The sequence below is a fragment of the Barbus barbus genome, assembly GCF_936440315.1.
Source record: "Barbus barbus genome assembly, chromosome: 27".
NCBI lineage: Eukaryota > Metazoa > Chordata > Actinopteri > Cypriniformes > Cyprinidae > Barbus > Barbus barbus.
Window position 1 is genome coordinate 475,590 of NC_136755.1, and position 13,412 is coordinate 489,001.

Here is a 13,412-nt window from a genome sequence, read left to right on the forward strand (position 1 = left end):
GCTTCTTAAACAGAATAATTCACCTGTTAACCTTCGCCCCCCATTGTGGGCCTCACAGGTGAAAATAACCTACCTAAATTAAAATGGTAACAGTTCGTGACAAAGTGTGCTACACAAACAAATTAGGTATATTTGGAAAGAAGACACTCTAGGCTTTACTATCTATCATCCAGAGTTGATAATGTTCAAAAAGATAAAAAAAGTTATAGACACTGACGTGCCTTGAAAAATATTTTTCCACACTGAATGTTTTTTTATTTCATATACAAATACATGAAATAAGTCCTGGAGCAATCCAGAAAAGTAATGGATTGAAAGCCACATGTCTCATGAGTTCATATTTCAAATTTGAAGAAGATACCATGAAAAATGAGATTCCTGCAATATTTTTTCTGAAACTATTTATAGTCCCCCCCCCCCCCCCCCCCGTTTGAGGAAAAATAACCACCAAATATATTGTAGAATTATACAAGCTATTTTAGTCATTATACATATTCCTGCATAGTTTTTCAATTATAAAATAATAGACAATTTAATTTAATTTAATTTAAAAAATAATTTATTTGAGCACTAAAAAATACAAAAATAATTAGAGTAATAAAAAAGGAAAAAAAAAAGAAAAAAAAAATGCTTTGTATATAGTATGTATACTGAAGTATTCTGATTGCCAGACATGAAGTGATATTGGCAGACATGGTCATACAGTCAGTAATCACACGCTGATGTGCTTCCATTCAGATGATAATAAAACAGATGGGCCATATAATCAATAATAGCTGATCATTGAATCACAATGATAGCCGTCATAGAGTCGGTAATAAACACGCTGATGTCCGTCCATACAGATTATAATCATGCAGATACGGCCACATTCCCCACACAATACACACACACACACATAAAAAATGTAGAAGAAAAAAAAACAAACAGTTTTTTATGGATAAAGCAGATCGCTAAGTTACGCCCCGCTCAGATGACAGCTGCGTCACGCTTTCAGGAGGGAGCGCCAAATTCAAATAATCTATATTCCGCTTTTCTAAGACTTTTTTTTCCGTGGACGGTCTCATTCTGTTTGTAAAACTGTATGCTACAACACCGTGTTGTTTTTTATCACCAAGACGCTGTTTTTGAGCGTAATTTATTCCATAACGGACGCGAACAATAACTCTCCTGAAGAAATGAAATGTAAACAAAGGAATATTCATCCTTATTACAACGTTATTGTTTCGCTGGACTAAAAGTGCTCGCTGGGATGTTGTTCTGTGGACCCTTACCTCTCTAACTAAACTGGGATTTCAGCAGTGGACGCGTTTGTGACTCGTTATTACAATGATAATGGTACGTACGGCTTTTTTATTCTGCCTGTTTTGATGTGTACTGCTTACACAAATGTAGCAAATACATTCCTTATAAGCTTTCCATCGAAAAACAGCGATCTGTCATCGATGTTTGAGGCTTAGACCTTCAGAATGATATATAGTTTGTCAAGATTAATGATATTCTTTCACGTTAAATTCATTCATAAACATTAAACTAGTGGGGGAAAAAACGCTTCAGTGAGCCTGGTAAACGTTAACAGGTTAAGGCACAGAATATTTCATAGTATTCTAAGCAGTGGTAAAGGCTGTCGATTAGCATTGCATTATTATATACTTTATTATAATAAAAACCATAAGACAAATTCAGATAAACCATATATTGTTGTAGTCGTGATTATTAGTCACGCTGAATCAATGAAAGCAGTTCAATCTTCTGTTTATTCAGCTGCAGCGATAGGCATTTCCTGGATTTCTTCTGCGGGGTTTATTAGGAGTTTCTGCATGAGAATGCCCTCTGGCCTTCAGATGGAGATTTACTACTGATCACAGAACCGTGCTTCACTGAAAGATACGCATGAAAATCGCAGCTTCTGCCTAATCGCGATTTATCACCTTTACGATTTAATTTCGATTAATTGTACAGCCCTACTCTGTCCCCATTCCTGTAAGCATCTTCTTTGGCCTGACGGAGCAGTCTGAGTTTTGCAGTGAACCACATATTGTCATTGTTGTAAGTTAAATGAGTCCTGGTAGGAATGCACATATTCTCACAGAAACTGATACATGATATTACAGAATCCGTGAGCTCATCCAGATCATTGGCAGCAGCTTAAAAAACACTCCAATCAGTGCAGTCAAACCAGGCTTGTAGATCCCATTCTGCTTCATTAGTCCACCTTTTTACAGTCCTTATTAAAGATTTAGATGATTTCAGCTGATTTCTCCCTGTAAGTCGGCATAAGATGAATCTCAAACAGTGATCAGAGAGCCCCAAAGCTGCCCGTGGGGCAGTGATATGCATCCTTTATTGTGGTTTAACAGTGATCCAAAACACACACACACACACACACACAAACACTATATATATATATATATATATATATATATATATATATATATATATATATATACACACATATATATATATATATATATATGAGTTCTATTTGTGTTTTAAAGTTATTTATAATAAGTCGTGTGAAGTGTACTGTTAAGGCTCATTTTAGATAAAGTTTATTGTTAAATTGTTAAATACCCTACCTCCATTACATATTTTTGTGACTTCATTATAAGTGTTTAATCACCACATGAGTTATCATTGCTAAAAATATGTTCATGTACAGTGCCATGAAAAGGTTTTTGCCCCCTTCCTGTTTTTTAATTTTTCTTTTTTTTTGCATATTTGTCACACTTGAATGATTCAGATTATCAAACTAATTTTAATATTACACAAAGATAACCCGAGTAAATACAAAATGCAGTTTTGAAATAATGATTATTATTTATAATAATCATTAAGGGAAAAAAAACTGTCCAAACCTGCCAGGCACTACATGAAAATAATAATTAACCCTCTGGGGTCTAAGGTCATTTTGGAGCCCTTGAGATGTTTTCACATGCCCTGATACTTATTTCAGCTACTTAAAACATACTATTGACCAACATATTATTTTTTTTGTATTCAGAACAAACTGTGCTACAATATTACGTGACCAAGATGGATGTACATGTTTGCATTTAAAAAAAAAAAAAAAAATTATGCATGATTAGAAAGTTTTAGGGAATTTGTTTTAGCTAAAATAAGGCCATAAAACCCACACTAAATAGTCCTGAATAAGACTTTTGAGTAATCAGTCTTGTAGGCTAGAATATTTACTTCACAATTATGTGATAATCATTCTGCTTACTCCTTCAGAGAAAACAATATATTGATTTAAATTTTTAAAAGACATGTTTTGTGATCAACAGCCTATATGCAAGGGAGTGTCAATGGCCTTGAATATTAAGTGATTCTCACCCTAGTTACAAAGGCCCATCAGTGTGACTGTGACTTTGAGGCAGGTAAGAGAGAATGTGAGGAGATTGAAATTTTTTTTTTTTTTATTATTTGTATTTTATTTACAACACAGTATAATCAAAACATACATAATGAAGGTCAAAGACACATTATTGTGCACACTGATCTAACCACAGAGATGTGAATAGACTTTGAGTCATTCCTGCAACAGATTATGTTCAACAAGTGAAACAAGTAAATCATATCTGATATATACGTGTGTTATTTAAGTGTTTCTGCTACTTTCCATTGATTCAAGAAGAAGAAAAAAACAGTCAGTAGTCAAGGATCTTGTTTTACCATAGAATATCAGTGTAGTTGAGCATCTGATGTTGGTACAGCACTCTCAGAGGAAAACAGCTTGAAGAAAGTCCTCAGGATTCATCTGTGGTGCAGGTATCTGATTCAATAAAATACAAACAACCAAAACAAAATGTTAATATGAGGAGCATCTGTATATACGAATATAGGTTTTGTAGCCATAGTACAAAGCATGGGTGAGTCTATCATATATATATATATATATATATATATATATATATTGTGACGAGCCGGCTGCCTCCCCCCTTTCTATCATCACCACCCCGTCCCGTATTCGCCGCCCTTCGCCAGGCTCCCGACGGGAGTGGGTGTATGAGAGAGGAGGGGCGCTGAACACGCAGGGCTGGTGGCGTGTGATGAGGCGCACCTGACGTGAATAGAGCCTCATCACCGCCGCCGTTTAAATGCCGAGCGCGCCTCTCCTCGGGAGACCGGTCTCTTCTGCATGCACGCTGGTGTCCTCGTGGGTCCAGGAAGGGAGCGTTGAGGGATTTCCTGCCGCAGCCAGAGACGTGAGCCGCCGGACCCGCAGTCCAGATGACGCCGCACTCGTGATACGGCCGACGGGCCAGGATGCTGGGCCGTAGAGTCCCCCAGAAGTGCCGCGGCCAGCTGACGACGAAGCCGCGAGCGGAAGCCGCCGCCCCTCGCGCCCCGGACCAGGAGGGGAGTGCGTGCGGCCACCGGACTCCGCCCCTTCCCTGGACCCTTCCCTTCTGAACACTGCCCTCCTTCACTAGCCCCGCAGCACGACGAGGACACCAGATCCCTGTTTATTTTGGACACTTCTCCCCCTTTGGACACTTTATTTTAATATTTTGTTTAATAAAAACCTCTCCGAGGCTTGACACCACGCCCACTGTGTCTGTCGTTTGCTCCTCCCGCCACATATATATATATATATATATATATATATATATATATATATATATATATATATATATATCTGAGAAACAAATTATTATTGTTTAGCGCGTTATTAAAATCTATTTTTGAACAGAGTAGGCTATTAATAATAAACATGTTCTAAACATACTTAGACTCATAGCATTCATCATGTTACAGTGTACACTCATATTACTTTTATTGTTTTATATAGAGCATGAAAACATCATTGCGCCATAAAAAAAAATTAATACAGTGAATTGCCTATCATATTCAAAATGTTTATCTCAATTTCAAACATTGTAGTAAGGAATTATAGTTTGGGAAAAACCCGACTAGTCATATAGCCTAGTATGTATGATTTCATAGTAGTCAATGTTATTATTCTGTATAGATTCACGCATGCTTTGTACTATAAAAGTATGTACTTTGTACAATAAATAAAGGATATTTCATATCTGAGAAACAAATTATTATTGTTTAGCACTCTATTAAATCTATTTGTGAACAGATTATTAATAATAAACATGGTCTAAACATTCTTAGATGCGTATCATTCATCATGTTGTCGTCTGGGAAAAACCCAACTGAACGTGTTCAAGTTTATGTCACAATAACATGTTAACTAATGCAAAAAAGAAACATTACTTACTCATCAGATCCATCTTCTCTTCTGGACGAACTCTTGTTCTCATTTTGAGGGAAATCCAGCCTTTACTCAGCTTGTCTTCTTGCAGAAACGAACAGTAGCCACGATGGGCGACCTCCTGATTCTTTGTTTATGTTTGGCGTCTCCACATGCATGTGGCTCATGTGGTTATTTACATATGAACGGTGCGAGCCGCGAGCGGGCGGGATCACATTAGAGATAACGAGTTAGACAGGAAAGACTGAACATAGTGTTGGTTTCATACGGATTACTTCATCACAAAATGTTTGTTCTTTCTATAAATATAACTCCCATTTCTCTGTGTTGATTTTAATGACGTGTTTCTAAAAGCAGTTCGCAGAGACGGAGAAGACAAAGAGCGCACCCGGTTTATTTTCTTTTTTTTCCAAAACCACAAATTCCTCGTTGCTCGTTTCCTCGTTTTTTTGTAATTGTGAGTGTCCACAAATAAAAGTAGACACTTCACAGTTTCGATTGATGTATAACACTTATTTGTGTGACCAAAATCAACAGATTATTTTTAGTGTCTTTTGCACTGATCTTAAAAAAACTGAGCTGGTATTGCCGGCGATATAGTCGACCCCAGAGAGTTACAAAACATGTCTCTCTGAGCACCAGATCATGTGACTATCAAGAGAGATGATCTTACCTCAAATTCTCCAGTTTACAGTGAGGATTCTCTAGTACAGCAGAGAGCAGCTTCACTCCTGAATCTCCAAGTTCATTTACAGACAGATCAAGTTTTCTCAGGTGTGAGGGGTTGGATCTCAGAGCTGAAGCCAGAGCACCACAACCTCCATCTTTGACACCACAATGACTCAACCTGTAGAGAACAATGACACACTCTTTAGTCTCTCTGTATCCTATATGTTTTAACCCCTTAGGCGCCAGGGACTTTTGGAAAAAATGCTGGATTTTGACATCAAGATTTCAAAAGCTTGTGGCTTGAAAGGGCTTAAAAATAGAGATCTACTTTAAATTAGAAAAATGTTGGGCATGACCGAAAGTTTATGTGGGGTGTAAATATACTCATCTAATTTGCATATTATGAAGTCATCAGGGGTGGCCCTCTTGAATGTCATAATATTCAGGAAATAATCATACCTGCAAACTTGTCGCTTTTCGGCGACAATCGCCGCTTTTATTGTCAATTGGGTCATTCACGTGAATCGTGTAGAACCGGAGAGTTTGTTTTTAGGGGGGGGGGGGGGGGGGGGGGGTCTTGCGTTAATTGACATCTGGGCCGATCGGAATCTCTACTGAGCTCGCGCCTGTCAAGAGAGGGAGGTGGGGGTGGGCTTGCATGCCATGTAGGCCATTATTGGACAATTCTTATAAATGACATTTTTTCTGGACCAATCGGAATCTCAGCGCTTGCTTCAGGATCTTGAAACACACTGCCATCTGTGTTCGCGCCTGTCAAGAGACACCTGACCTAATGTGGAAACTCTGATGGAAATTGAATTCAAGGTAAATCAGTCTTTTTGGAGCTAAACAACAGATATTTGTTTGCTTAAGTCAAATAACGTCAGCTAAGTTAGGGTTTTTTTTTTCATACAGTTAGCCTATGCTTCGAGCAAAATGCTTAATAGCAAGCAATACAAGCGGATCCAATGCTGGAATTTCCGTTAGCAAGATAGCAAATTTTCTAGCCATCTAACATTGTTAGCTAGTTGTAATGTTAATTCCTGCATTGTCTGACCGTCTTGCTAACTAAAGTTAACCATTTAGCTTGCTACGTAAGTATATAGTATTTCAGATAGCCAACTTAGGTTGCAACCTTATCATTAGCCCCTAACTTAAGCCAGGTGCTCTGCCCTGAGTTCTGGCTACTACTCCAATTCTGAGCTACCCTGATTAACGACACGTTATGGAGGTTGTCGTGTGCGCAGCAGTCATTCAAGTCAGCTGGATGTAGCCCTACTTTTAAAGCGTTTTTGATGTGTTGATGTGGGTAGATGTGACTGTTTAGACAACAGCTGATGCGAGAGTAATACAGTGTAACAAAGCAATTTGACGTCTTGTTGCATTGGATGCGCCGCATTACTTGTAAACAATGTCTATTTAGAATCTGGCGAACGTGCAAGGCTAATGCGTTCACAGTGTCGGCGTCGCCCATTCTGCACCCCCCCCCCCCCCCAAACACTGTCACCTTTTTTTCTCTGATGATTTTGCAGGTCTGAATAATAGATATTGAATGGATGTTTGAACTTATTAGCATGTTTTTTTTTTGTCGTTTTATCCTCATTCCAAATGATCAGGAAAAGAGGAAATCAACAGTAAAACAGAATAAAGTAGTAAATTATATTACATTACTGTGCCATAGTAAAATACATGTGCCTATTTTTTTATCAGTTGACCAGCTATCTGCCCAACCAGGTATCTAGGTGACACGGTTTATAGTTCTTGAGAGTATGGTACCTCTCATTGCATGGCACAGCGCATAGACCTACCCCACACTGACTGCACCTGTACTGGCGGCCCTTAGAATGTGCGCAATCAGAACAAACGATGCAATCTGGCCGATCATCAGCAACGCGGAGCCAGTGGCGCTCAGTGAGCTCAGAGAGCAACAGCTCCTATGGACACTACAACCACGTCCACCCCTGCCACCCCCATCCCCGTTGGGCAAAGGATCACTTGTTTGTGCTTCGTGAACACTATCGCCTTGCACGACGGCACCATTGCGCTGCAAAGATGTACCGGGAGAAGCGCGATCATTTCACCGATCATCATTTCCAAAAGGCAAATATTCCCTTTCAGAGTCAGAATCGGCGAATAACATTTGCAACACATCCTCACGGTACAACTTTTTATGGTTACACTTTATTTCGATAGTCCACTTTAGACATTCTACTAACTATAAGTAACTTTGGTAACTACGTCAACTAATTCTCATTCATTTGCAACTACATGTCTACTAACTCTCAAAATAAAATGTTAGCAGATATTAAGCAGACAGTCTACTAATACTCTAATGACTGCTAGTTGACATGTAGTTGCAAAGTTACATACTGTTAGTAGAATGTCTAAAGTGGACTATCGAAATAAAGTGTTACCCTTTTTATTAGCCATTTGGCAATTTTCTCACACAAATCTCACAATTTACTCAGACTCTATGAACTGAACTACTTCTGCATCAATGACAAGATAGCTCACTTGCTTTGCTATTTCCTCGAACACTTTTGGTCTAGAATCGAAGTACCACTGTCTGCCGTCTAGTGGTAGGGAATACAAATGAGATATTACACCATATTAGGAACTACAGTCTATTTCATGAAGTATGATGTCTTGTCGCAATTTTGCGCTTAGAGGGTTAAAGATTACTAATAAAGCTTCTCTGTATGATATAATGTAGCTGATATTCATCTAATTATGTTTGCACTTACAGTGTTATAGATGGAAACAGACAATGAGAAAAGATGAATTTGATCAATATAAATGTGAATTAAATGAGATTCCTCTTCAGATATCAGAATTTAATATTCTTCATTTTGCTCATGTTTCTGCACCTATTTTTTCATCATATTTATCATTATTGCTTGTTTCTTTGTGTACTATTTTTATTTCATTAGTTTACTTTTGGTTTGACTATAAACCATTTAAAAATATTTCCCTCTGAGCACCAGATCACGTGACTATCAGAGATGATCTTACCTCAAATTCTCCAGTTTACAGAGAGGATCCTTTAGTACAGCAGAGAACAGCTTCACTCCTGAGTCTCCTAGATTATTTTCAGGCAGATCCAGTTTTCTCAGGTGTGAGGGGTTTGATCTCAGAGCTGAAGCCAGAGTAGCACAACCTTCATCTCTGACACCACACTTCCACAACCTGTAGAAAACATTGAGACACTCTTCATTCTCTCAGTAGCCATATATCTTAAAGTTTACTAATAAACCATCTCTGTATGAAAATATGCATGTATGTTTTGGTGTGTGTATTTTACCCTTTGTGGGTGTGTTTTTGCCATGTGCTTTTTGCATCTGATTCTAGTGTACTGCAAAGAGCAACCACTTTAGCTGTGTCCCAACTCTGTGTCCTTCGAAGGCTGCATTCGAAGACTGAATGTGTCATACTGGCACAACAAAAGCTGTCCCAATTCGAAGCCTCCTTCAAATGTGGCTTCAAATTATGTCTTTTGTATAAAAACAATTTAAAGTGGTTTAAATAATTAGTTCTCAACTCTAGTCCTCAGAACCCACTGCTCTGCCCATTTTGTATGTCTCTCTTATCTGTTCATTTCATGGAGCTCTCTACTAATGAGCTGATGATCTGATTCAGGTGTGTTAAACAAGTCCCGAGGACTGGTGTTGAGAACCACTGGTTTAAATGTTGACATATCTTACTAAGAAGAAATGTAATAAATAGTTGACACTTTTTATTATGTACATAAATGGACCATGGTGAAAATAATCAGATAGGCTGTGAATCCAGTTTTGTTCTCAGATAGTTGAATGTAACTTTTTTTTAAAATGTCCAGTATAAACGTTACTGTTGCTCGTCAACAGCAGCTGTCATTGTTGCTAGCGACAAGTGCAATCCTCCGTCAGCTGGACCATCCCATTTAACAAGCCACAGTCTGACCATCACAGCCTTCGAAGGCGTGGCATATATGGTCTAAGTCCTTCGAAGAATGCTGTCTCTGAATTGGGACACAGCTTATAAGAGGGCAGTATGAAGACTGCTTCAGAGAGGTTCATTTTTCCCCTGCACCCGACTTGTATAAAGCTGTTGAGTGTGAAAGCTTGCATGTTGTCCTACTGAATTACAATTGGTGTAGATACATGTGCTCTGGTGATTAAACAGTGCTGTAGTGTTCTCATTAAGGTATAGTAATATTTTTTGACTATTGTTATGGTATTTGAAGGTCTTGTATCTGTCATGATAATTATTTTTGTTTTGTTGTAGGGTGAGGGTGCCATTTTATTTTGAAATACTAAATGTTTATCCCTGTTTTTGTTAGTAAGGGAGTAGAGGGAAGCCTATATGTTGTTTGTATCTTTTCTTTAACATATAGGACATTTAGTTCCCCTCTTAGCAATTAGTAACTCTGTTTGTTTGTTGTTTTGGTCAGGCCTTCTTCTGAATACATTGGTTGCTTCCATTTTCTTTGTATAATTAAAAACAAACTATTTTTGTTTTCTACACAAGTGGTTGCTTTACATTTCTGGGGCAGAGGACTAAAGGGAATCCTCCATGTTTTCCTTTTATGTTTCTTCTTTTGGTTTAGCTTTTTAATTTTACTCCCTCTCCCAACCCTAGACTGATTAACATTGGCTACGTTTACATGCAACCAAATAATCTGTTAGTAATCAGATTTATGGCTCAATTGGACTGAAAAACCTTCATGTAAACACCTTAATCGATCTGACTGAGATCGATCTGAATTAAATTTTCATCAGATTGAAAGGGGTGGTTTATTCCTTTTCTAATATGATTGAGAGTGCAGGTAAACACTTGATCAGACTGAAAACCGAAACTGAAAGGACTGCGCATGTGCACTGACACAGAAATAGCACATGACTCGTGGAATGAGCTGTTCCTGTTGAATAAAATGTTGTATAAATGAGTCTGTCATTATAAATCTCATTTCATTCAGCATCTAAGAAGTGGAGCAGGACAAGCTATTCTCCTACAGTTTCCTTATTTGTTAACTTTAGTTGCTAACTTAATATTTATCCCTTTCTGGTCATAATTTGGTGACAATGAGCATATAAACCTCTGTGCCGTGCTGCTTATTTTTATCATGCAGTAAAAAAAAAAAAAAGGAATAAACCACCCCTTTCAATCTGATTGAAATTTAATTCAGATTGAGCTCAATCAGATCGATTAAGGTGTTTGCATGAAGGCTTTTGAGTTCAATTGAGCCGTCAATCCGATTACAAATATATTATTTGGATGCATGTAAAAATAGCTACTGAGAAAAGATGCATTTGATCAATATAAATGTCAATTAAATGAGATTTCACTTATCAGATATTAATATTCTTCATTTTGCTCATCTTTCTGCACCTATTATTTTCATCATCATATGTATCGTTAGTACTTGGTTCTTTGTGTACTATTATTTAGTCTCTCCGAGCACCAGATCATGCAACTATGAGAGATAATCTTACCTCAAATCCTCCAGTTTACATTGAGGATTCTTCAGTACAGCAGAGAGCAGATTCACTCCTGAGTCTCCTAGGTTATTCTCAGACAGATCCAGTTTTCTCAGGTGTGAGGGGTTTGATTTCAGAGCTGAAGCCAGAAAAGCACAACCTCCATCTGTGACACCACAATTACTCAACCTGTAGAGAACAATGGTACAACTCTTCACTCTCTTAGATCAAAACATACAGCGCGCATTTCCCAAAAGTATAATAAATTGAAATCAACCTTTTTGAGAGTGAGGGCTACCTCTGGGCATGAAATCATCTAGAAGGCTACTAATTTGTTATACTGATCAATATTTAATTTATTCTAAATATAACATGGTGTTTTTTTTTTTTCTTTTTTACTTTTACTTTGCTCTTAATCTCCATCATATGCAAAGTGAATAAATTAAATATATTGATATCCTGATTCAATTTGTAACTTCGACCGATTGTGAAATATGCTTATATATAATTATAGTACGTTTCATTTTAAAAACAGAATGAACAATTATCAGTGTCTGATAAATTATTAACTTCATGTAACGTTGTGATTGTGAGAAAACCTTCACAATTAAATATAAATAAAATAGTATTAGACACAAATGTTTGATATGGTAATACGGACACTGAAAAATTTATTTACACATGACTGCATGAGTGTAAACTGGATCATTATTTAATGTCCTTAGTAAACACGAGCTCACAGAGACTGTAACATCTTATATCAGTTTCTGTGAGGACATGTGCATTCCTACCAGGACTCATCTATTCTACAACAATGACAAACCATGGTTCACTGCCAAACTCAGACAGCTCCGTCAGGCCAAAGAAGATGCTCACAGAAAGGGGGATAAAGTATTGTACAAACAGGCCAAATACACACTGGAAAAGGAGATCAGAGTGGCAAAGAGGAATTATTCTGACAAGCTCAGGAACAAATTCTCTTCCAGTGACCCGGCTTCAGTGTGGTTAGGATTGAAGGACATCACCAGCTACAAAACACCACCCCCCAGCACTCTGGAGAATCAACACCTGGCAGACGACTTAAACGAGTTCTTTTGTCGTTTTGAACGATCACCCCACACCCGCCCAGAACACCCCTCCACACAACCATTCACACCTCCAGCAACCCCTCTCTCCCCCACACCTACAATTCAGATCAGCGAAGATGATGTGTGCCAGGTGTGCCAGCACCTGCCCTTTTTCTTCCTCGAGAGGAAGTGCCCTTTTTTCTGGGGAGTTTTTTTTTTTTTTTATAAATGAATATAAGCTTATGTATTTATGTATGCGTGTGTGTTTCTGTTTGTGCACAGCTTTCCCTGTCAAACAAATAAAAAAATCCAAATATCAGGTTGGGTCAGAAAATGTTGAGACTCTGTCGAGTTCTGATGCCTTTCTCCCCTCCGCGTCTCCTCACAGCACAGCAGTGTAGCACACATTGATTGGCACATGCACATCACAGACAGGCAGAGAACCGCAGAAGTGAAGCCCTCCCTCCCTCTCCAGTTGTGTTTGTCTTGGTGTGGAGGTGAGTGGTGATAAACAAACAACTAGCTACCTGTGCCTCGAATTTACAGCTAATTATCCAAAAGACAAAAGGCAAATTTAGTTAATTTGTCTTGCTAACATCAGCTACCATAGACCAGTGCGCGTTCTTTCACTGCATGATTCAGTTTATTAAAATGCATTTAGATCACAAAATTCAAGATATGGGGGCAGAAATGTATATATTTGTATCATTTTATATAGTTAATCAGTATCACATGAAGACTGATGTTTTTTTGTCTTTTTTTCCAAAAAAAAGGAACATGATTACAAATGTGATATTGATTTTATAAAGCAGTTAAATAAACAAGAATTTAATATTAACACACTTATGTTTTAGACACAATATTGACTGTTTTTGCTCTATTTCGCCAACAAAGTCCAAGACATCAAGACCAAGATAGCGCCGCTGATGGCAGCTATTGTGCATTGCTCTCCAGTGTTTGTATTGTTTTTCCTGTTTTTTGTTTTCAAATACG

General features: G+C 37.9%; 1 protein-coding gene across 1 annotated transcript in view; it reads right to left on the bottom strand.

Annotated features, from left to right (window-relative positions):
* Window positions 1-13,412, bottom strand: part of LOC306847239 (NLR family CARD domain-containing protein 3-like) — a 112,570-nt gene that overhangs the window by 35,789 nt on the left and 63,369 nt on the right. Inside the window, exons 8-10 of the mRNA XM_079381077.1 lie at window positions 11,368-11,541; window positions 8,909-9,082; window positions 5,901-6,074 (exon numbers count right to left, since the gene is read on the bottom strand). Of these exons, the coding sequence (XP_079237203.1) occupies window positions 5,901-6,074; window positions 8,909-9,082; window positions 11,368-11,541 (522 nt within the window). The remainder of the gene's footprint in view (window positions 1-5,900; window positions 6,075-8,908; window positions 9,083-11,367; window positions 11,542-13,412) is intronic.